The 24,457-nt window shown below is 44.0% G+C and overlaps 3 protein-coding genes across 4 annotated transcripts; 2 read left to right on the plus strand and 1 right to left on the minus strand.

Annotated features, from left to right (window-relative positions):
- The first annotated feature begins 4,784 nt into the window (after positions 1–4,784).
- On the plus strand, positions 4,785–9,387 carry LOC133148905 (WD repeat domain phosphoinositide-interacting protein 4-like). 2 transcript variants are annotated; one of them, XM_061271743.1, is made up of 12 exons: positions 4,785–5,059; positions 5,125–5,229; positions 5,289–5,394; positions 5,477–5,571; positions 5,648–5,727; positions 5,804–6,012; positions 6,101–6,202; positions 6,282–6,427; positions 6,504–6,703; positions 8,093–8,210; positions 8,757–8,997; positions 9,101–9,387. In XM_061271743.1, the coding sequence occupies exons 1-9, from the start codon at positions 4,930–4,932 to the stop codon at positions 6,611–6,613; spliced, it is 1,083 nt and encodes a 360-aa protein (XP_061127727.1). In that variant the 5' UTR covers positions 4,785–4,929; the 3' UTR covers positions 6,614–6,703; positions 8,093–8,210; positions 8,757–8,997; positions 9,101–9,387. The 2 variants fall into 2 exon arrangements, with proteins under 2 accessions (XP_061127727.1, XP_061127728.1); XM_061271744.1 differs by having other exon boundaries at positions 8,096–8,210.
- LOC133148906 (EKC/KEOPS complex subunit LAGE3-like) lies at positions 6,783–7,788 on the minus strand. The gene is made up of 3 exons (XM_061271745.1): positions 7,666–7,788; positions 7,351–7,479; positions 6,783–7,275 (listed from the first exon to the last, which is right to left on the minus strand). The coding sequence occupies exons 1-3, from the start codon at positions 7,707–7,709 to the stop codon at positions 7,071–7,073; spliced, it is 378 nt and encodes a 125-aa protein (XP_061127729.1). The 5' UTR covers positions 7,710–7,788; the 3' UTR covers positions 6,783–7,070.
- Positions 9,388–9,408: 21 nt separating the features above from the next.
- Positions 9,409–14,549, plus strand: LOC133148902 (cGMP-dependent protein kinase 1-like). The gene is made up of 18 exons (XM_061271742.1): positions 9,409–9,550; positions 9,646–9,745; positions 9,811–9,924; positions 10,050–10,155; positions 10,223–10,286; positions 10,380–10,457; positions 10,602–10,696; positions 10,781–10,846; positions 11,260–11,334; positions 11,406–11,502; positions 11,571–11,710; positions 12,515–12,604; positions 12,735–12,876; positions 12,965–13,128; positions 13,214–13,336; positions 13,654–13,716; positions 13,788–13,854; positions 14,189–14,549. The coding sequence occupies exons 1-18, from the start codon at positions 9,512–9,514 to the stop codon at positions 14,285–14,287; spliced, it is 1,722 nt and encodes a 573-aa protein (XP_061127726.1). The 5' UTR covers positions 9,409–9,511; the 3' UTR covers positions 14,288–14,549.
- The last annotated feature ends 9,908 nt before the right edge of the window (positions 14,550–24,457 follow it).

Raw genomic sequence — 24,457 nt, forward strand, 5'->3', positions numbered from 1 at the left:
TCTATAAATCAACCTAAGGGTCTATAAATCAACCTAATCTAGGCGTCTAATTTAGGTCTATATATCAACCTATTTTAGATCTAAAAAATCAACCTATTTTAGACGTCTATTTCTGGTCTATAAATCAACCTATTTCAGATCTATAAATAAACCTATTTTAAACGTCTACTTTAGGTCTATAAATCAACCTAAGGGTCTATAAATCTACCTAATTTAGGTGTCTATTTTAGGTCTATATATCAACCTATTAGATCTAAAAATCAACCCATTTTAGACGTCTATTTCTGGTTTAAAAATTAACCTATTTTAGACGTCTATCTTTGGTTTAAAAATCAACCTTTTTTAGACGTCTAATTTTGGTCTAAAAATCAACCTTTTTTAGACGTCTATTTTTGGTTTAAAAATCAACCTATTTTAGACGTCTATTTTTGGTTTAAAAATCAACCTTTTTTAGACGTCTATTTTTGGTTTAAAAATCAACCTATTTTAGACGTCTATTTTTGGTTTAAAAATCAACCTATTTTAGACGTCTATTTTTGGTTTAAAAATCAACCTATTTTAGACGTCTATTTTTTTGTTTAAAAATCAACCTTTTTTAGACTTCTATTTTTGGTTTAAAATTCAACCTATTTAATACATCTATGTTTGGTTTAAAAATCAACCTTGTTTAGTCAATTTTGGGTTTAAAAATCAACCTTTTTTAAACGTCTATTTTTGGTCTGAAAATCAACTTATTTTTATCTTTATCAGTGGTACAGGAATAACCAATTCACATGTACGGATCAATATGCTTGTTAACCCCAAACAACTTCTGTGCATTATTTATACAACTTACGGCTTGTTCAGACTTCAAAATTCCAAAATATGATCATATTTAATGTTTTTAATTTAGACGTCTAGTAAATTGAGCCAAGATCAAGATTTTGCGAATTAATAAGGGTTGGGAAACTTTGTTGAATGACCCTACCTCGACAGTTTAGTTTTGACTATTTTAGGTCTATAAATCAACCTATTTTAGGTCTATAAATCAACCTATTTTAGATCTATAAATAAAGCTATTTTAAACGTCTACTTTAGGTCTATAAATCAACCTAATTTAGGCGTCTATTTTAGGTCTATATATCAACCTATTTTAGATCTAAAAATCAACCTATTTTAGACGTCTATTTCTGGTCTATAAATCAACCTATTTTAGATCTATTTTAAACGTCTACTTTAGGTCTATAAATCAACCTAAGGGTCTATAAATCAACCTAATCTAGGCGTCTATTTTAGGTCTATATATCAACCTATTTTAGATCTAAAAAATCAACCTATTTTAGACGTCTATTTCTGGTCTATAAATCAACCTATTTTAGATCTATTTTAAACGTCTACTTTAGGTCTATAAATCAACCTAAGGGTCTATAAATCAACCTAATTTAGGCGTCTATTTTAGGTCTATATATCAACGTATTTTAGATCTAAAAATCAACCTATTTTAGACTTCTATTTCTGGTCTATAAATCAACCTATTTTAGATCTATTTTAAACGTCTACTTTAGGTCTATAAATCAACCTAAGGGTCTATAAATCAACCTAATTTAGGCGTCTATTTTAGGTCTATATGTCAACCTATTTTAGATCTAAAAATCAACCTATTTTAGACGTCTATTTCTGGTCTATTTTAGATCTATAAATAAACCTATTTTAAACGTCTACTTTAGGTCTATAAATCAACCTAAGGGTCTATAAATCAACCTAATTTAGGCGTCTATTTTAGGTCTATATATCAACCTATTTTAGGTCTAAAAATCAACCTATTTTAGACATCTATTTCTGGTCTATAAATCGTCTATTTTAGGTCTATATATCAACCTATTTTAGATCTAAAAATAAACCTATTTTAAACGTCTACTTTAGGTCTATAAATCAACCTAAGGGTCTATAAATCAACCTAATTTAGGCGTCTATTTTAGGTCTATATATCAACCTATTTTAGATCTAAAAATCAACCTATTTTAGACGTCTATTTCTGGTCTATAAATCGTCTATTTTAGGTCTATATATCAACCTATTTTAGATCTAAAAATCAACCTATTTTAGACGTCTATTTCTGGTCGATTTGAGATCTATAATTAAACCTATTTTAAACGTCTACTTTAGGTCTATAAATCAACCTAAGGGTCTATAAATCAACCTAATTTAGGCGTCTATTTTAGGTCTATATATCAACCTATTTTAGATCTAAAAATCAACCTATTTTAGACGTCTATTGCTGGTCTATAAATCGTCTATTTTAGGTCTATATATCAACCTATTTAGGATCTAAAAATAAACCTATTTTAAACGTCTACTTTAGGTCTATAAATCAACCTAAGGGTCTATAAATCAACCTAATTTAGGCGTCTATTTTAGGTCTATATATCAACCTATTTTAGATCTAAAAATCAACCTATTTTAGACGTCTATTTCTGGTCTATAAATCGTCTATTTTAGGTCTATATATCAACCTATTTTAGATCTAAAAATAAACCTATTTTAAACGTCTACTTTAGGTCTATAAATCAACCTAAGGGTCTATAAATCAACCTAATTTAGGCGTCTATTTTAGGTCTATATATCAACCTATTTTACATCTAAAAATCAACCTATTTTAGACGTCTATTTCTGGTCTATTTTAGATCTATAAATAAACCTATTTTAAACGTCTACTTTAGGTCTATAAATCAACCTAAGGGTCTATAAATCAACCTAATTTAGGCGTCTATTTTAGGTCTATATATCAACCTATTTTAGATCTAAAAATCAACCTATTTTAGACGTCTATTTCTGGTCTTTAAATCAACCTATTTTAGATCTATAAATAAACCTATTTTGAACGTCTACTTTAGGTCTATAAATCAACCTAAGGGTCTATAAATCAACCTAATTTAGGTGTCTATTTTAGGTCTATATATCAACCTATTTTAGATCTAAAAATCAATCTATTCTAGACGTCTATTTCTGGTTTAAAAATTAACCTATTTTAGACGTCTATTTTTGGTTTAAAAATCAACCTATTTTAGACGTCTATTTTTGGTTTAAAAATCAACCTTTTTTAGACGTCTATTTTCGGTTTAAAAATCAACCTATTTTAGACGTCTATTTTTGGTTTAAAAATCAACCTATTTTAGACGTCTATTTTTTGTTTAAAAATCAACCTTTTTTAGACGTCTATTTCTGGTCTATAAATCAACCTATTTTAGATCTATTTTAAACGTCTGCTGTAGGTCTATAAATCAACCTAAGGGTCTATAAATCAACCTAATTTAGGCGTCTATTTTAGGTCTATATATCAACCTATTTTAGATCTTAAAATCAACCTATTTTAGACGTCTATTTCTGGTCTATTTTAGATCTATAAATGAACCTATTTTAAACGTCTACTTTAAGTCTATAAATCAACCTAAGGGTCTATAAATCAACCTAATTTAGGCGTCTATTTTAGGTCTATATATCAACCTATTTTAGATCTAAAAATCAACTTATTTTAGACGTCTATTTCTGGTCTATTAATCAACCTATATTAGATCTATAAATAAACCTATTTTAAACGTCTACGTTAGGTCTATAAATCAACCTAAGGGTCTATAAATCAACCTAATCTAGGCGTCTATTTTAGGTCTATATATCAACCTATTTTAGACCTAAAAAATCAACCTATTTTAGACGTCTATTTCTGGTCTATAAATCAACGTATTTTAGATCTATAAATAAACCTATTTTGAACGTCTACTTTAGGTCTATAAATCAACCTAATTTAGGTGTCTATTTTAGGTCTATATATCAACCTATTTTAGATCTAAAAATCAATCTATTCTAGACGTCTATTTCTGGTTTAAAAAATTAACCTCTTTTAGACATCTATTTTTGGTTTAAAAATCAACCTATTTTAGACGTCTATTTTTGGTTTAAAAATCAACCAATTTTAGACGTCTATTTTTGGTTTAAAAATCAACCAATTTTAGACGTCTATTTTTGGTTTAAAAATCAACCTTTTTTAGACGTCTATTTTTGGTTTAAAAATCAACCTATTTTAGACGTCTATTTTTGGTTTAAAAATCAACCTATTTTAGACGTCTATTTTTGGTTTAAAAATCAACCTATTTTAGACGTCTATTTCTGGTCTATAAATCAACCTATTTTAGATCTATTTTAAACGTCTACTTTAGGTCTATAAATCAACCTAAGGGTCTATAAATCAACGTAATTTAGGCGTCTATTTTAGGTCTATATATCAACCTATTTTAGATCTAAAAATCAACCTATTTTAGACGTCTATTTCTGGTCTATTTTAGATCTATAAATAAACCTATTTTAAACGTCTACTTTAGGTCTATAAATCAACCTAAGGGTCTATAAATCAACCTAATTTAGGCGTCTATTTTAGGTCTATATATCAACCTATTTTAGATCTAAAAATCAACCTATTTTAGACGTCTATTTCTGGTCTATAAATCGTCTATTTTAGGTCTATATATCAACCTATTTTAGATCTAAAAATAAACCTATTTTAAGCGTCTACTTTAGGTCTATAAATCAACCTAAGGGTCTATAAATCAACCTATTTTAGGCGTCTATTTTAGGTCTTATATATCAACCTATTTTAGATCTAAAAATCAACCTATTTTAGACGTCTATTTCTGGTCTATAAATCGTAACGCGCTTCCAGCCAGTCTTTGCAGGCACGAGCAATGTTTCAAAGAAAATTTGATCAACATGCGACGGGCATTTTTTGCCAGATCGCTCCAAAATCGTTTGCAGTGTGGCCCCTACTCGTCCATCCGCAGAACAGGTATCGCTGTAGCCTAGCCCGGCTGTCTTTGGGCAAGGACTGGAAACCAAGTAGACAACGGGCCATTCCCACAGACTGACAATTTAGGCCGAGAGTCCTGAACGCCACACGCCATGTTGAAAATGCATGACCGGATTGGAGATGTGACAGTCGTTGCTTTGCTTTTAGGTTGTTTCTGCTGCTCCATGGAGTCTGGTGTGCGCATTTACAATGTGGAGCCTTTGATGGAGAAGGGCCACTTGGGTGAGCGTCTTGCTGCTCGGCGCTGGCCGGGCGCCTGCTAACATGGCCCGCCGTCTGCTTTGCAGATCACGAGCAGGTGGGCAGCGTGGCGTCGTGCTCCATGCTGCATCGCTCCAACCTGCTGGCCGTGATCGGGGGCGGAGTCAGCCCCAAGTTCTCTGAGATATCCGGTGGGTGCCTTTTGAATTGGGCGAGCACGACCATGAAGCCAACCGGTGTGACTTTTCAGTGCTGATCTGGGATGACGCGTGCGATTCCCGAGACGCCAAAGACAAGCTGGTCCTGGAGTTCACCTTCACCAAGCCGGTGCTGGCGGTCCGGATGCGACACGACAAGTGAGTGGCGGCGGCTCGCTAAACTGGCCGAGAGGAGCGCAAACGTTGAAAGCAAACAAATTGGCGGGCTGCCTCCTCCCAGGATCGTCATGGTGTTGAAGAACAGGATCTATGTGTACAGCTTACCCGACAAGCCGCTCAAGCTCTTTGAGTTTGATACGCGCGACAACCCCAAAGGTGAGCGAGTGAGCCAGCGAGCGCTCGGCCAGTCAGTCGCGCGGCTTCCTTTTATTAGCGTCTGCTTTTCCACCAGGTCTGTGCGACTTGTGTCCGAGTCTGGACAAGCAGCTGCTGGTTTTCCCGGGACACAAATGTGGAAGTCTGCAGCTGGCGGTAAATTGCCCCTCACACTTCCAAGCGTACGCGGGAGAGCCTGCGTCGCCGTCATTAGTCCGCTCCCGCCCTCCAGGACCTGTCCAACAGCAAGCCCGGGACGTCGTCGGTGCCGTTCACCATCAACGCGCACCAGAGCGAGATCGCCTGCCTGGCGCTCAACCAGCCGGGAAGCGTGGCCGCCTCGGCCTCTCGCAAGGGGACGCTCATACGCCTCTTTGACACCAGCAGCCGCGACAAACTGGTGGAGCTGCGGCGAGGCACCGACCCCGCCACGTTCTACTGGTAAGCGTGCCCCCCCCTTATTATTATTATTTTTTTTAATTGTCGGTTTGCTCACCGCTGACCATGTCCCCTCCCCGCACCTGCACAGCCTCAACTTCAGTCACGACTCGTCCTTCTTGTGCGCATCCAGTGACAAAGGGACGGTCCACATCTTCGCCCTGAAAGACACCAAACTTAACCGCCGCTCCGCGTAAGACCGCCGCTCCGCGTAAGGCCGCCGCCCCGCTCCCTCGCCCACTCCCTCTTCAACGTGCGTGTGCGCCTGCCAGGTTGGCGCGCGTGGGCAAGGTGGGCCCCGTCATCGGCCAGTACGTGGACAGCCAGTGGTCGCTGGCCAGCTTCACCGTGCCCGCCGAGTGCGCCTGCATCTGCGCCTTCGGGAAGAACACATCCAAGAACGTCAACTCCGTCATCGGTCCGAGGGAGGGGTCGTCGTTTGCTGCGCACCGGCCACATTTCGCCTCTAACATTTCCTTTGCTCTCTATGGCAGCCATCTGCGTGGACCGCACCTTCCACAAGTACGTCTTCACGCCCGACGGAAACTGCAACCGAGAAGCCTTTGACGTCTACTTGGACATTTGCAACGACGACGACTTTTGATCCAGGACGGAAGGAAACGGGGAAGGACCCAAGGAAGAAACGGCAGGACACTTCAAGTGAAGCCAGGTGTCACCTTTTGCGGTTCGGCAGGTCCGTCACACCCCTGCGATTTCATTTGTACTTTGACACAAACTGAACAAAGGAAGCAAACCAGAAAAAAAAAGAAAAAGGCAGGCGACTTCTGTTTTTATTCAAAGCAAAATGATACGTACATTTACACATGAAGCACACGTGAGATCAGGGGAAAAACATTTAAATAAGAACCAAAAATACCCTGCCCCAACGCAGACGAGCACAATGGTCAGAGCAAAACCAACGGAGCGCTGGCTTGGCTGCCTTGCGTCTACAGCAGCTCGTGGCGACATTTTGGGCAATAGCTGACGCCAGTAATCAAGCGCGCGATGAAATCAACTTAGGAAAAAAAAGGATAAACATGCTTAACGCTAAAAACTTTAAATCAAGAACGCAGCATCGGCTCGCTGAAGTTTTCCATGAAGGCGGGCCCTCGCGTGTCCATCGAAGGTGGACGACCAAGAACGCTGTGAGGATCCTGTCCGACGTCGGCGGGAAAGGCACGCATGGTCTCCAAGACCAGGCCGAGGTGCTCCAGGAAGGAGTTGACGGATACGCGAAGGACGCGAGCTTGCTCTGCACGCCACTTCCTGAAAAGGTCACAAGAGGTCACTGGCGGGTGGGCGTGCGGGCGACGGCAGCGGGGCCGGGCGAAGGCTCCTCACAGGCTGAGCACACTCCCGGCGAGCGTCAGCCGCTTGCGGACGCCTCCTCGCCGGGGCTCGCGGTCGGGACTCAGCGAGCGCAGAGCCACAGCGGCCTGGCGCGCCGACTGGAAGGGAACTTGCAGCGAGCTAGAAAAGGGGAGGGTCAAGGAAACGTGTGCGAGTGACTCGACGTCAGCGCTCAGGAAAGAAGCCAAGCTCGCTCGCGGAGAATCAGGCCCAGAGACGTCGGAGACGCGATAACCTTATTGCTAGTTTGGCTGAAACTGCAAAGAGAACTCTCGACGCTTCAACATCACTGCAATCCAAGGATACAATTCCAATTGGCTCGCTTGCTCGCCGCTCTCGGGCGCCGCCATGTTATTTGTCTGCGGAAGCCTTCTTCGTCCGAGTAATCGGAGCACACTCGTTGCTCGCCCTCCCGCGCGGCCGCCCCCTAGCGGCAGAGCAGACAGCGCACAAAAGTCGACCATCGGGTTCGGAGGATATTTATTTCTTCTGCGCGGTTGAGTGACCGACCACAAATGTATGTACTATGAAGTTGTGTGAGCTTGTGGCGGACCTCAGTCCCAGGCCTATAGTTCGGGGTGGGTTGATATGTTTATCCTTTGCCAAATCATACACGCTTTGTATCTTTGATGACTTCTGACACAAGCTAAATGTTTCGCTCACAGTTCTTCGGTTTCTTCAACGCAAAGATTTGTGGCAGATTCTTTGCTCTTTTTTTTCTCTTTTTTCTGAGGAGGAGCTGTCAAAGTCACCTGTGCGCATGCACGTGTGAGTAGCTCATCCGAGGACGCGCCGACAGAACATTCTTCCAAATCCTCATTCCAGAAGCGTGCTGAAGTCACAACAAGGAGGTAAGGCAGGCGTTTGTTTCGTCCTCTTTAAAAAAACTTTTTTTTTTTACTTAGTCCTCTTTGAAAGTGAAACCCAACAACCAACACATGGTCAAAGGACTCTGTGAACGATAGAGGGAGGACAAAAGGAGACAATGACTCAGAGGGGGAAAACCATCTCAAGACCCCAAAAAGTTGCCAAGTATACATAGATGTTCGTAAGCCAAGGTTTCACTGTACTTGGGTTGGTCCAATTTAGAACCAAACTGGGCTGTTTTTAAGCCGGAATTGGTCAGGCTGAATGAAAACCAACAGACAGAGCATTGAAGCGTCTTTGGATCCTTGAAAAACACTATATGAATTGAATGCATTATTATTATTTTTGCGCCTACACTAAGTTGTTTTATTCCGAGCCACACTTAAGCTCTCCTCATCAGCTCCTTTGTATGGAAACCGTGGATTGACCCGTGCAACCACGTCTGCGCGCGTCTGACTGCACACGAGTCCCTTCCTTGTAGGGCACGGGCACTAGGCTGATGGCGGCAACAAAGAGTCTCTTTCTTGTAGGGCACGAGCACTCGGCTGATGGCGGCAACAAAGAGAGGCGGCGGCATGCTGCGTGACCTGCAGGTGGCGTTGCAGCGGAAGATTGAGGAGCTGACGGAGCGAGACGCGCTGATTGAGGAGCTGGAGTCAGAACTGGATGCCAAAGATCTCCTGATTGGCCATTTGCGGGCCGAGCTGGACCGTCATCGTAGTTTGATGCCGGGCACCGACGATACTGCCGCTGCACAGACACCCGACGCAGGTGTGACAAAACGTTCTCCTGAGTCACTGAACTGTTGAGGTCCGCCCGGGCGGAGGTTATGTTTTTTTTTAACATTTTCTTCACCTTTTTTTGTTGCATCCAGCAGGTGGCGCTCCAGCAATGCCAGCACCGCCACTCGATGAGCCTCAGCGCACCAAGAGACAGGCCATATCGGCAGAACCCAGCGCTCTGGATCCTGCCCGACTCACCGACGTCACGCTCACCAGCTACTGCAAGAGCAAAGAGTGAGCTTATGTTATTTTTGTTCTGTGTTTTCCAGACTCTTTTCAATCGTTACATCTGCGGTTCGGACCATTCCTTTCCGCTGTGAAAAAAAAAAAGAGCCGTGAGGAGTGTGTGTTGCGCAGAGGCGACGCTTCCTACCTCAAGCCGAGGCTGCCTCTCGGTCGGGGTCGTGGGAGACCGAGAAGGCCGGCCCTGAGAAAGGTGCCTGCGCCATTGGAGCCAGGGTGTGTTTGCGTGCAGGTCCAGCGAGCTGATCCAGTGAGCGCTGATGGACAATGACTTCATGAAGCATCTGGAACATGGACAGGTGAGAAGACCCCTCCCCCCACACACCACACCTCCACCCTCACCCCCCACTTGGCGTCTGTTTTGCTCACGCTTTGACGTCCGCCCCGTTTCCAGATCCTCACCATCTTGGACTGCATGCGGCCCACCAGCCTGGACAAAGGCTGCTGCGTCATCCAGGAGGGCGACGACGGATCTAGCGTCTTTGTTCTGGAAGGTGGGTCACTGCAGCTTTTGCTTCCGAGTCACGGCTCCCGTTTTCCCTTTTGCGTCCGTCCACAGAGGGCATGGTGGAGGTGAGCAAAGAAGGCAAAAAGCTGTGCACCATCGGCCCCGGCAAAGTCTTTGGCGAGCTCGCCATCTTGTACAACTGCACGCGCACGGCTACAGTGACGGGTACACCACAGTGCACACGACAGCGCCCCCTGAAGCTAGGACCGGAGTCCAGGCGTCATCTTCCAGCGTGTGTGTGTGCGTGTGCGTGCGTGCGTGTGCGCGCATGCACATGTGCGTGTGTGCAGCTCTGACCGACATCAAGTTGTGGGCCATTGATCGCCAGGGCTTTCAGACCATTATGATGAGGACCGGCCTCATCAAGCATTCCCAGTACACGGACTTCCTGCGCAGGTAACCTTGACGTCGTGACATGGCAGCAGCCTGACGTCCAAATGACGTGGCGTCTCCCTGTCGCTAGCGTTCCGTCCTTCCAGGCCCTTCCAGAGGACGTTCTCAGCAAGCTGGCTGATGTTCTGGAGGAGGTGAGTCCAGACCCGCCTGCACGTGTCACTCTCTGGTCATCTGACCCCCCGTGTGTGTGTGTGTGTGTGTGTGTGTGTGTCTGCGCACATCAGACTCACTATAGCAATGGCGACTACATCATCCGGCAGGGCGCCACGGGAGACACCTTCTTCATTATCAGTGAAGGGCAGGTGAGCTTTTCTACTCGTTCCGTGCCTGCCCGTAAGGTGCGCTGCCAAAGTGGATTGGGCAAAGTCTGCTCACTTTTACTTTGCACGGCCTCACAAGGTATGACTTTTGGCTTCCTTCGTGCAAAATCTCACTTGCATGTGCAGGTGACGGTGTGGCAGCAGACCGCCCCCAGTGGTCAGCAGGTGCCGGTGAAGACGCTGTCCAAAGGCGACTGGTTTGGCGAGCAAGCGCTGAAAGGGTGAAAGCGCGCTACGCCGTTCACGTCGCCGTCGCCCGTGCCTTCCCGCTATCCATTTAACGTGCTGCCTTTCCTGTCTCGTAGGGAAGATGTGCGTACGGCCAGCGTGACAGCAGAGGGCGCCGTCACCTGTCTGGTGGTAGACAGAGAGTGAGCATTGGTGGTTTGGTTTGAAGCTGGGGTGGCCAGGGCTGGGAATCCGAGATGAACATTTCCCTCCAGCTGTCATTATTCCCCTCTTCCAGACAGCCAATGCAAAGGCTACAACACCCCCCCCCCCCACCCACCCCCACGTTCCATCCTTTCACATCAGACAAGGCAAACATCGTGCATGGCTGAGTAGTCATTGTTTATCCCAGCAGCCACTGTCATGGCTTCACGGAAGCAAATGCGGCAGAAACTTGCAGAAACTTGCTCGACACAAAGCAAAATCAAAAGAATATTTAGAGTCCTAAAAAACAGAGTCTTTGGCGTCCTTGTGTGTTTTCCACATCATCTGAAGGAGTGAGGCCGCTCCTCAGTCGGGTTCATGCTGCCTCACGGCACTCTCCTTTGTTCCGCAGGTCCTTCAAGCAGCTGATCGGCGGCTTAGAGGAAGTGGACCGCCAGCAGGGAGACGACGAGCACGTCAAAGCCAAGTAAGTGGTGTACATCGCCGACGAACTCTCTATTGACGTCGAGGCAACGATGCACTAACGCACGTGCGCAGGTGCCCGGCTGAGGACGACTTCTTCTCCGGCGTGACGCTCGACGACCTTGCCGTGGTCTGCACCTTGGGCATGGGTGGCTTCAGCCGCGTGGAGCTGGTGGGTGGGTCCCCGCGCCGGCGGCCGTGGTGCCGACGCGTGGTGACGTGTGGCCGCGTCGCCTTCAGGTGCAGCTCAAGAGAGACGCCGGGCGCTCCTTCGCCCTCAAAGTGTTGAAGAAGCGCCACATTCTGGACACCAGGCAGCAGGAGCACATCCTGTCGGAACGCCGCATCATGATGGAAGTCAACAGCCCCTTCATCATCAGGTCACTGTTTAGTCCCTCCGTTCATGTCCAAAGCAGGCAAAGTACAAGTCCAGCTCGTGGGGTGCCAAGCGCAGGTTTGAGGTGCCTGCGTGCCAGCGGCCTCAAGCCCATTGTTTCTTTTCCCCTCATAAGTAGGGGTGTAAATCGCGGGTTTTGTCACGATACGATATATCGATACAAAGAACCACGATACGATATTTGCCGATATCTTAAAGCCTGCTGTGATTCATTCACGATACATCACGGTATAGTGCTCTACGATCGATATAGAACAATAACCTGATTTATAACAATTCATATCTTAAAGCCTGCTGTGATTCATTCACGATACATCACGATATAGTGCTCTACGATAAATATAGAACAATATCCTGATTTATAACAATTTATACGCAAAATCAACAAGGTACTGCAAACTCTTTATTTAGGAAATTACAAAGTGCTTCCAAATGAATGACTTGAAGCCCAAAGGGGAACGAATGTCCTTGTCTTCTTGGACACTAGCCATAGCACCAGCCCAGGAGCCGCGTAGTTGTCGGCTCCCCTTTCACGTGCCTGCTCTGCTCACAACACAACACGCTGCGCGCTGCTCCCGGAAAGAGGAAGCAAGCAACAATGAACTGGATTTCAAAATAAAGTCGCGTCTAATGTCTGAGGTCAAAAACGGGCGATATAGATCGATGTTTACGTTTAGCATCGATGCCAACAAATCGTAGAGCATTATATCGATGCATCGTCACACCCCTACTCATAAGTGGCCGCGGCCAGCTGTTCTGAAGCACAGTAATGCGTCCCTGTCCGCAGGTTTTACCGCACCTTCCGGGACCCCAAATACTTGTATATGCTGCTAGAGGTTTGTCTTGGCGGAGAGCTGTGGACGCTCTTAAGAGACAGGTGGGTGTCGGGTCGGGATGAGCACGTTGTCGCTGTGTGCGAAGGCACCGCCGGCCGCGTTCTTTGAAAGTCACAAAGATGGGCCCAAACGCCGACGTCGCAAGCGTGCTGTCCCTTTCTGTGCCACCAGGGGCTCCTTTGACGACGGGACCACAAGATTCTACACGGCGTGCGTTATCGAGGCTCTGGCGGAGCTCCACTGTAAAGGGATCATCTACCGAGACCTCAAGCCGGAGAATATCATCCTTGACCACAGAGGCTACGCCAAGTTGGTGAGTCTTCAAGGCGCTCGTCAACAGCGGCGGCGTGACGCTAACGGAGGGCGCGGCGCGGGCGTGCGTGCGTGCGTCCGGCCGCTAGGTGGATTTTGGCTTCGCTAAGAAGGTGGGCTTGGGGAAGAAGACCTGGACCTTCTGCGGGACCCCCGAGTACGTGGCCCCCGAGATCATCCTCAACAAAGGTCACGACAGCTCGGCCGACTGCTGGTCCCTGGGGATCCTGGTCTTTGAGCTTCTCAGCGGAAGGTAGGTGGGCGGGCGGTCTTGTGCGCATTGGCGTGATCGTGCGGGCTTCGGCAGCGCGTTGATCCCTTCCCGGTCGGTCCCGCAGTCCGCCGTTTTCCGGCTCGGACCCCATGAAGACGTACAACATCATCTTGAGGGGGATCGACATGGTGGAATTCCCCAAAAAGATCACCAAGAGTGCCGCAAACCTCATCAAGAGACTCTGCAGGTTGTGGCCCAGCAAAGGCTACCAAGTATTTGCCCTTCTTGGTTAAGAGAGGTGGGGTCGCAAGAGGGCCAGTTTGCGCAGCGGCCCCAAATTGTGCGCTCACAGAAGGCACACTTAGGGCGCTCTTCTCGCCCGCCGCGCTCCGTTTGGATTGACGTCCAATTGCTCATCGGGGCGCCAGTTGGTGTCGACTGCGGCTCGTTCACAGTCGGCTCACGTCAGAGCTGTTTGGGCGAGAAGGGAGCAGACGTAGAGGAGATGATAGAATTCGAGTGCTGAATATGGCCGTCGTAAGCAAGCGCGTGTGTGTGTGTCAGGGACAACCCCTCGGAACGTCTCGGGAACCAGAAGAACGGCGTAAAGGACATTCAGAAGCACAAGTGAGTAACATAACGTGCAGGCCGGCGGTCGTCCGCGCCCTCGTTGTCCCTCCTCTTCTTCCTGCAATCAGGTGGTTCGAGGGCTTCAACTGGGATGGCCTCCGCCAGGGAACCTTGGACTGTCCCTTTATGCCAAGGGTGAGTTGGCGCCCCTTTAGAGGCACCTCGGTTGCGTGGGCTGGAAGCGCTTTGCCGTCTGCAGGGCTCGCCACGGTAGCCCCAGCCAAGATTGCACGTGAGCTCCGAGAGGCAGTCAGCTCGAAGAATATGACGCGACAGCCAAATCTTTGATCCATCGGAGGGCTTTGTGCATTTTGCTGCTGCTTGCAGAAAAATGATGTCACGGTTGTTCAGTTAACCCAATCACAGCTGAGCAACTGTGACGTCGTCAAAGACGCGGCATGCCGAGCGTGACAAACCGCCCGCCGCTGAAGGTGTTTTGCTCTGCGGCGCTGTACGCTTTTGCCATCAGGTGGACGGCCCGTTGGACAACAGCAACTTTGATGACTTCCCCCTGGACACCGAGGGCCCTCCCCCTGATGACGAGTCAGGCTGGGACCTGGAGTTCTGAAACAGCTTGGCCAGGTCAGAGGCTCAATGGAGAACGCACAAGGTCCATAACTACAAAGAAATGTTTAATATTTCAATGTTCATTTGTGTTAACAACCCACTCTTTCATTTCAACCGCGTGTATAGACATATGTTCTGTTACATCAACATACATTTTTTTTAAGCTGGTCTACTGATTGCTAACTACAGTGTTTTCCGTCGCTCAGGAGTACAAGTCGCAACAACAGCCATAAAATGCATAATAAAAAAGAAAAAAAACGTAAGTCGCATGTTTGGCGGAACTTAATTCGATAAAATCCAACATCAAGAACAGACACCAATAGGCAACAACAGCCTAAACGATACGCATACGGTATTGTAACGTTACATAAACACAAACGAGGAACTGACGTAAAATTAACAGTTATTCAAATAAATATAACATAAATAACACGTTGATCAAAACATCCGTGTCACTCCAAATCATTAAATGCATCGAAATCTTCGGCCTCCGCCGCTGTCGACTCAGGGAGTATATGTGGCGCTGACGTCGGACTCAGTATCAGTTGCAGCTATTCCACCCTCGCCTGGCTGGAGCTGAGGGATCAATTGGCCAAAGCCAAGCTGTGACGTCTTCATAACGTGACTTCCAACCGCAAGCAGAGGAGGTCTCTCACATTTGGATTCCGCTTCGGTGACTTAAGACTGTAAGACAGGAAATAGAACACAGGGTGCATTTATTAAATAATAACACACGGCTTTGGTAATTCCAGCGACACACACAAAATGCGGCCTGCAGCAATGTGCGGCCAATTTCCAAGATAAACAGTGACCCATGCGTATGTTTAGGAGACAAGGGAATTTAGCTACGCAGTTACTAAATGATCATAGTGCCAAGTAGCAAACAAAGAGGCTGGACAAGGCGGTGAAAAAAGCCGGCTCTGTCCTGGGCTGCAGTCTGGACCGTGTGGAGGTGGTAGGGGAGAGGAGGAGGGTGGCTAAGCTGTCCTCCATCATGGACAACATCTCCCACCCCCTTCATGAGACTGTCAGAGCCCTGGAGAGCTCCATCAGTGACCGGCTTCGTCACCCACGATGACCCACCGAGAGGCATCGCACGCAGGTCCTTCCTCCCTGCTGCCATCAGACCGTAAAACCATGCTTATCACTGTAGCTAACGGACAATAATTACGTGCAATAATCAAAAAGTCAAAAGTCAGCTTTATTGTCAATCTCTTCACATGTCAAGACACACAAAGAATGTTAACGTGCAATAACCGTATGTGCAATCATATGTGCAATATCTGTCTACCTCATACTCTTTTTACCTGCTTTTTTTTTTTGCAGTTTTTTTTCTTCCTTTGCACTATTTTTCTATCCAATATTATTTTATCTCCACTGTATATTGTGTATATACTGTCCATATTTTTTTAAATTATATATCTCTTTTAGTTTTTAAAATCGTTTACCCCCTTCTCCACATTCGTGTGTGTGTGTGTATATGTTAAATGTACTGCTGCTTACACAGGAGTTTCCCCATTGAGGGAATAATAAAGGATCATCTTATTTGACCAGCTCAGTAGCCTAGTGGTAGAGTGTCCGCCTTGAGACGGACGGAAGGTTGTGGGTTCAAACCCCGGTCGAGTCATACCAAAGACTATAAAAATGGGACCCATTGCCTCCCTGGTTGGTACTCAGCATTAAGGGTTGGAATTGGGGGGTTAGATCACCAAATGATTCCCGAGCGCAGCGGCACCGCTGCTGCTCACTGCTCCCCTCTCCCCCAGGGGATGGATTAAGATCACACGGGGATGGGTTAAATGCAGAGGACAAATTTCACCACACCCAGATGTGTGTGTGACGATCATTGGGTATTTAACTTTTAACTCATCATTCTGATGTATTGGTACAATATGACATGTCGTGTGTGTTATGATTCATAATTTTATTTTGTGTTGTTTGCCAAGTGTCGAGACCTGCCTTTGGGCTGTACTTTGTCAATTTTGTCATGACGTCTGCCACACCGTGGTCACGTGACGCGGACGTGACGTTGAAGGGCGGATCTTGCCACTGAGCTGGTCATTAAATAGGAATACTTTTTTAATGTATTTAAATCTATTTTGAGTTTGCGCCATTATTTCAACGCATAACAACTGTAAGTCTACTAAACAAAACAGCGGTTGCTATAGGATGTCAGCCATGTTGCGGTCACATGACGCGGACATGATGTCGATGGGCGGAGCTTCCGCCAAAATTCAAATCCGAGCGCGCGGCTCGCACAGGAAGACGGCAATGCCGAGCAACGAGACACAGCGACGACTAACAAGAGAAATATTTTTATTTTCTGCTTGCAACTGTACCGTCCAGAGCGCACACGGTAAATACAACCTGTTGTGTGCTCGCCTTATACCTTTATTAGGTGATGCACTCTGAATTTAATCAGGACCCGAACCGATGTCTTTAATCACTTTTATTCATGCAACCGCGGGCCATCAACTTGCCGCTCTGTCTGCATATACATTTTCCTTTACCTCACTTCCCACTACGTCATCACGTAGGCCCACAGTACAATATCAGTACATGACATCCCCCCTTTCCTTAGAAATAAACTGTACCATCACATACTAATATTGACCATGTAATTTACATCATCATCTTTTGCTAACCAAACATTGTATTGTCTAACTTTTCTTATATAACCCATAAACATTTTTTTCTTTTAAACAGTGAACAATATATTCAGACAAAACCCTTTACTTTTACTATGTCACAAAATCTTTGAACTTTGCTGGTATCTTTTTGACTCTCTGGGGCCTCATTTCAGGTTCCTGAACTTCCTCTTGTGGTGTCTGGTTGCAACTGTCCACATTTCTGCTCAGTACATTTTCCTCCCCTTCAGTAAAAGTCTTCGGTGTGTCATGTCCTTCAGTATTCTCATATGATTGGTATTTCTTCACGTGAGTGGTATTCCGGTGGTAGCGAGCTCCAGTTGGGGATTCAATTACCACTTGACTTCCAGTTTTACTCACGACTCTATGTGGGGTTGGATTGAATGGTGTTGTGAATTTGTCCTGTTTGTCCTGTTGTACCAGTACTGTGTCTCCAATGTCCACATTTGAGTACTGGGCTCCTCGTCGTTCATCAGCATAAAGCTTTGCTTTCCCTTTTTGTTCAGCATCCCTGTCACGAACATCTAGAGCCGTTGTTTTAGACTCAGAGAGGTCAGGCAACTTTCCTCTCATTTTCCTGTTGAAAAGAAGTTGAGCTGGACTTTTCCCTGTCGTGGGGTGTTCAATGCTCCTGTAAATAGTTACATATTTTCTCAGTTCACGTTTCCAGTCCAGCCCTTCTGCATGTGCAATCCTGATTCTCTTCATCAGTGATGCATTTTGACGTTCCACTTCTCCATTGGCTTGTGCCCATTTTGGTGTTGTTCTCACGTGTTTGATTCCATTCGTTTCACAGTATTCCCTGAACAAGTCAGATTTGAACTGTGGTCCATTGTCCGATTTGATCGTCACTGGTAGTCCATGCCTACTGAAAATGTCCTCAATACAGTCAATAACTTTGTCCGTAGTTGTAGACGTCATTATTTCATACTCATAGTAGCGACTGTAATAATCTACTAAAACAAATATAGACTGATTGTTTGGTAGTGGTCCTAACAGATCTACAGCCACGTCTTGCCATGGTCGATCTGGTAAGATTGTGTTCCTCAAAGGCTCAGGTGGATCTGGTCTGGCCACTATTTGACATCCATGACAAGCTTTACAGTATTTTTCCGCTGCCTTATCCATGCCAGGCCACCACACTTTTGTTCTGAGATGTTGTTTTGTCCCTACAATTCCCAAGTGTCCTTCATGAGCTAATGCAAGTGCTTTTGCTCTGAGTTTTTCTGGCAAAACTATGCGGCTTCCACGCAACACAATGTATCCAATCACACAGAGTTCATTTACAATGGGTGCATATTGTTTACATTTTTCGAAGTGTCCAACTTCAATTGCATTTCGCACCTCCGTCAGCTCTGGATCTACAGCAGAGGCTTCTTCTACCTCTCGTGTGGTAAGCGCCTTTGGTGTTGCATTAACTGCAATGAACCTCACATACTCCTCAGATTCATGTTCATGTATTCCCTTTGTCCCTGTGTCTGACAACAACCTAGATAAAGAATCAGCAATATTTTGCTTTCCTGCGATGTGCACCACCCGAAAGTCATAGGGTTGAAGTCTGAGGACCCATCGCTCTATACGAGCACATGGTTTGGATCTTTTACTGTATATGACTTCTAATGGCTTGTGGTCTGTGATTAAGTCAAACCTACGTCCGTACACATATGGATGTAGCCTTTCGCATGCCCAAACTAATGCTAGGGCCTCCCTTTCTGTTTGTGAGTACCTGCGTTCACAATCTGTCAGACTACGACTAACGTAGCACACTGGTACCTCCTCAGAATCTTGTTTTTGTACAAGGACTGCACCTAACCCTACAGGACTTGCATCTGCGATTATTCTGGTAGGAGCTTCTTTGTCAAAATAAGCTAAAGTACCTGCCCTGGCTAGTTCAGTCTTTAAAGTCTGAAATGCTCGTTTTTGTTCTGGTCCAAACACAAATGTAGTCTCTTTCCTGGTCAATCTCCTCAGTGGTTCAGAGAGCGTTGCAAACTGGGGTATAAATCTACTGCTGAATCCTACCAGTCCTAGGAAACTTCTCACTTCAGCTGCCGTTTTTGGTTCTCTGGCCTCCTTAACAGCTCTCACTCTCTCCTCAGTTGGTCCAATGCCTTTCTGGGTCAACAATATGCCCATGAAAACAAGTCTGTCCATGTTAAATTGGCATTTTTCCACATTCAGTGTTAATCCGCATTCTGAAAGTCTTTTCATGACTGCGTGCAGGCGCTTGTCATGTGTCACCTGGTCTGGAGCGTGTATGATCACGTCATCCGAGATGTTCTCCACACCCTCGATGCCTGCTAGTGCATTGGCTATCTCGTGCTGGTATTGCTCACTAGCGGACGAGACTCCAAATATCAGTCTTTTGTACCTGTAAACACCATTATGGACAGCAAACGTTGTTATTTCTCTGGACTCTGGGGTTAGCTCTAACTGATGGTAGCCCCATTTGAGATCAAGCTTACTGAATATTGCCGAACCATTCAGACCTTGCAGTATTTCATCCACTGTAGGGATGGGGTATCTCTCCCTCACAATAGCCTCATTAGCTTTTCTCATGTCTAAACACATCCTAATGTCTTTGTCATGTTTCTTTGGGAGAATCACTACCGGATTTACCCAGGGAGTAGGACCTTCAACCTTCTCCACAATGTCCATGTCCATCAGTTCCTTGATTTTCTTCTCGACTGCATCCCGCAAATGATAGGGTATCCGTCTCAGTGGTTGAGCGACTGGTTTCACATTTGGGTCTATGTACAGTGAGATTTGCTTGGTGTTTAATTTACCTACTCCTTTGAACACATTTGAATACTGTTGTTGCAGAATACTTTTAACATCTGTGATTGCTGCAACATTTTCCCCTATTTTTAGTACTCCAAGCTTAATAGCTGTCTTTTTTCCAAGGAGTGGTTCACCATTACCTCTAATCACAATGAACTCAGCTTCTTCAGTCTTGTCACCTATCTCGATTACACATTTGAAAGCACCTTTGACAGATAGTGTCTGGGTTGAGGAATATGCATACATATTTCTCTGCTCTTTGGGCACATATGATTCACATTTTATGTTTTCAGCTTTTAGCTTCTCCCAAACATTTTCTCCCATGACATTACTCGTTGCCCCAGAATCTACTAACATTTTTAACTCAACTCCCCCTACACAAAATATTAGTCTTTCAGGCATTTCACAGTCTTTCACCACAAACGCATAGTCATTGTGCACAGTCTCTACAGCATTAACGTTTTGCTTCTTTTGTCCTTTGGTACGACACATTTTTGAGAAATGGTCCTTACCGTTGCATTTATGACATGTTTGTCCACGTGCTGGGCATTTGGGATCCTTACCCATGTGGTCAGTGTAGCCACACCTGTAGCACTGCTTCTCTGCTTTATTGTCATCCCAATTCTTCCATTTACCTTTTGGCCTTGTGAACTTTCCCTTTTTCGTTGTGATACGGCTGATCGTATCCCCCTCTTTCTTGATACTGCTCCCATTCATTGCTGCTAGTTGCTCTTCCACTCGCTCACATTGCGATGCCAACTCCAACGTGCGAGCCAAGGTCAAACCAGGTCCATCCTCGAGAAGCTTCCTCTTCACGTATTCAGAACAGCATCTGCTCAGGATAGCGTCCCTTATTTGATTGTCCTTGTCTCCTTGAAAGTCACAGTCCTTCGCAGCCTGACGTAAACGTGTACCAAACTGTTGCACCGTCTCTCCCTGATTTTGGAACAACTTGTGGAAGGATTGGCGCGCGTACGCTGCATTCACTTGGCGAACAAAGTAGGAGTCAAGTGCCCTCACTGCTGCCGCGTAGTCGGTCACCTCACCCGTGTTTGGCAAAGTGAAGAAAACATCCTGCACGTCCTGTCCCGCCAAATGCAAAAGTAGAGCGCGTTGTCTTTGTTTAGTAGCATTGGTCGTATCCTCGTTCATTATCAGTCCTTTACCGTCAGCATACAATTCGAAAGATGTCAGCCATCGTGTCCATCTTGGCCCGAGAGTAGCTGGATCAGCGTAGCAAGCAAACGGTTGTAGCTCCGACTTAGCCATGTTAGCTCAAACTTAAACTTGCTCACGAAAATCGTCGTCGTTATCTCCTCTTCCTTAGAAGGTGGACATCATCCTCGTCGCCATTGTTGTGTGCTCGCCTTATACCTTTATTAGGTGATGCACTCTGAATTTAATCAGGACCCGAACCGATGTCTTTAATCACTTTTATTCATGCAACCGCGGGCCATCAACTTGCCGCTCTGTCTGCATATACATTTTCCTTCACGTCACTTCCCACTACGTCATCACGTAGGCCCACAGTACAATATCAGTACATGGCACAACCCATTGTTTTTAAAAAGAAGTACTTTTGTAGCCCTGAAAATCAATTGCGTTGATTAAAAAAGAAAAGTTTATTTAACTTTAATTTACCGTTTTAGATAATATTACGTTGCAGTCATGTGACGCGGATGTGACGTAAACATCCGTAGGCGTGGCTCGCAACCTAAAGTAGGAAACCAGCCATGGTGACGTCGGTGGGTGGAGCTTCCGCCAAAATTCAAATCCGAGGACGCGGCTCGCAACTGGACGTAGGAAGGCGGCAATGCCGAGAAACGCGACACAGCGACGACTAACGAGAAATATTTTTATTTCCTGCTTGCAACTGGACCGTCTAGAGCGTACACGGTAAATACAACTCATTGTTTTTAAAAAGAAGTACTTTTGTTGCCCTGAAAAGCGAGTGAGTGCGCCGGCTACGTCGTACTCTGCGTCTGCGGCCTACCACAGAGGCCGAATTTCGACGATTCTCCCTGGTCAACGGTTGTAAATGATCGCGTTGACTAAAAAAGTGAACTTTATTTAACTCTAATTTACCGTTTTAGATAATATTACGTTGCAGTCATGTGACGCCGATGTGACTTCAATTGGCGCTACTCCCGCCGAGATTATAATTCGTGGGCGCGAATACAAACTCGGCGATTATCAACAGAAATATCTTTAATTTCTGCTTGCAACTGGACCGTCTAGAGCAGGGGTGGGCAAACTTTTTGACTCGCCGGCCGAACCGGGTTCTAAATTTGGATCGGAGGGCCGAACCAGGAGCAGATGGCCGTAGTGTTTAAAGAGATTTACTTTTGTGTAGCTTGACTAAAGTTGTCGATGTAGCTAGCGTCCAGTGTAATAGCAATGTGTAGCTGAGTAGCTAACCCTATCTGAAACGTAGTTGCGTTGTATCTGCGTATGTTGGTTGAGGCTAAATGTTAACGTTTAATTTCATTCCATTAGGTTCAACGTTGTTTGTTTGCTGTATGTTTTCCACTGTAAGAAGAAGAAGAAGAAGAATGTAAGAAGAATGACTATACAAATCAATTGGAAGCTTGCTTCATTGATCACAACCGTGAGTACCCCTTTCTTCCTCCATTTATGTTCAACACTACTTCATGTCTAACAGTAATTAATGTAACACATAACCATAAGTAAATTGAGTGTGGGCACTCTCAAATTAACATATGTGATTATACTGTGTAATCTGTCACTGAGTATATAGTTGCAAAGTAATATAAGAAAAGATCCCAAATTGTAATTCAGAATAGAAACGTCTACTTTAGGTCTATAAATCAACCTAAGGGTCTATAAATCAACCTAATTTAGGAGTCTATTTTAGGTCTATATATCAACCTATTTTAGATCTAAAAATCAACCTATTTTAGAAGTCTATTTCTGGTCTATAAATCGTCTATTTTAGGTCTATATATACACCTATTTTAGATCTAAAAATCAACCTATTTTAGACGTCTATTTCTGGTCTATTTTAGATCTATAATTAAACCTATTTTAAACAGCTACTTTAGGTCTATAAATCAACCTAAGGGTCTATAAATCAACCTAATTTAGGCGTCTATTTTAGGTCTATATATCAACCTATTTTAGATCTAAAAATCAACCTATTTTAGACGTCTATTTCTGGTCTATAAATCAACCTATTTTAGATCTATTTTAAACGTCTACTGTAGGTCTATAAATCAACCTAAGGGTCTATAAATCAACCTAATTTAGGCGTCTATTTTAGGTCTATATATCAACCTATTTTAGACGTCTATTTCTGGTCTATTTTAGATCTATAAATAAACCTATTTTAAACGTCTACTTTAGGTCTATAAATCAACCTAAGGGTCTATAAATCAACCTAATTTAGGCGTCTATTTTAGGTCTATATATCAACCTATTTTAGATCTAAAAATCAACCTATTTTAGACGTCTATTTCTGGTCTATAAATCGTCTATTTTAGGTCTATATATCAACCTATTTTAGATCTAAAAATAAACCTATTTTAAACGTCTACTTTAGGTCTATAAATCAACCTAAGGGTCTATAAATCAACCTAATTTAGGCGTCTATTTTAGGTCTATATATCAACCTATTTTAGATCTAAAAATCAACCTATTTTAGACGTCTATTTCTGGTCTATAAATCGTCTATTTTAGGTCTATATATCAACCTATTTTAGATCTAAAAAATCAACCTATTTTAGACGTCTATTTCTGCTCTATTTGAGATCTATAATTAAACCTATTTTAAACGTCTACTTTAGGTCTATAAATCAACCTAAGGGTCTATAAATAAACCTGATTTAGGCGTCTATTTTAGGTCTATATATCAACCTATTTTAGATCTAAAAATCAACCTATTTTGGACGTCTATTTCTGGTCTATAAATCAACCTATTTTAGATCTATTTTAAACGTCTACTTTAGGTCTATAAATCAACCTAATTTAGGCGTCTATTTTAGGTCTATATATCAACCTATTTTAGATCTAAAAAATCAACCTATTCTAGACGTCTATTTCTTGTCTATAAATCAACCTATTTTAGATCTATAAATAAACCTATTTTAAACGTCTACTTTAGGTCTATAAATCAACCTAATTTAGGTGTCTATTTTAGGTCTATATATCAACCTATTTTAGATCTAAAAATCAACCTATTTTAGACGTCTATTTCTGGTCTATTTTAGATCTATAAATAAACCCATTTTAAACGTCTACTTTAGGTCTATAAATCAACCTAAGGGTCTATAAATCAACCTAATTTAGGCGTCTATTTTAGGTCTATATATCAACCTATTTTAGATCTAAAAATCAACCTATTTTAGACGTCTATTTCTGGTCTATAAATCAACCTATTTTAGATCTATAAATAAACCTATTTTAAACGTCTACGTTAGGTCTATAAATCAACCTAAGGGTCTATAAATCAACCTAATCTAGGCATCTATTTTAGGTCTATATATCCACCTATTTTAGATCTAAAAAAATCAACCTATTTTAGACGTCTATTTCTGGTCTATAAATCAACCTATTTTAGATCTATAAATAAACCTATTTTAAACGTCTACTTTAGGTCTATAAATCAACCTAAGGGTCTATAAATCAACCTAATTTAGGTGTCTATTTTAGGTCTATATATCAACCTATTTTAGATCTAAAAAATCAACCTATTTTAGACGTCTATTTCTGGTCTATAAATCAAC

Source organism: Syngnathus typhle, unplaced genomic scaffold, assembly GCF_033458585.1.
Source record: "Syngnathus typhle isolate RoL2023-S1 ecotype Sweden unplaced genomic scaffold, RoL_Styp_1.0 HiC_scaffold_198, whole genome shotgun sequence".
NCBI classification, from domain to species: domain Eukaryota; kingdom Metazoa; phylum Chordata; class Actinopteri; order Syngnathiformes; family Syngnathidae; genus Syngnathus; species Syngnathus typhle.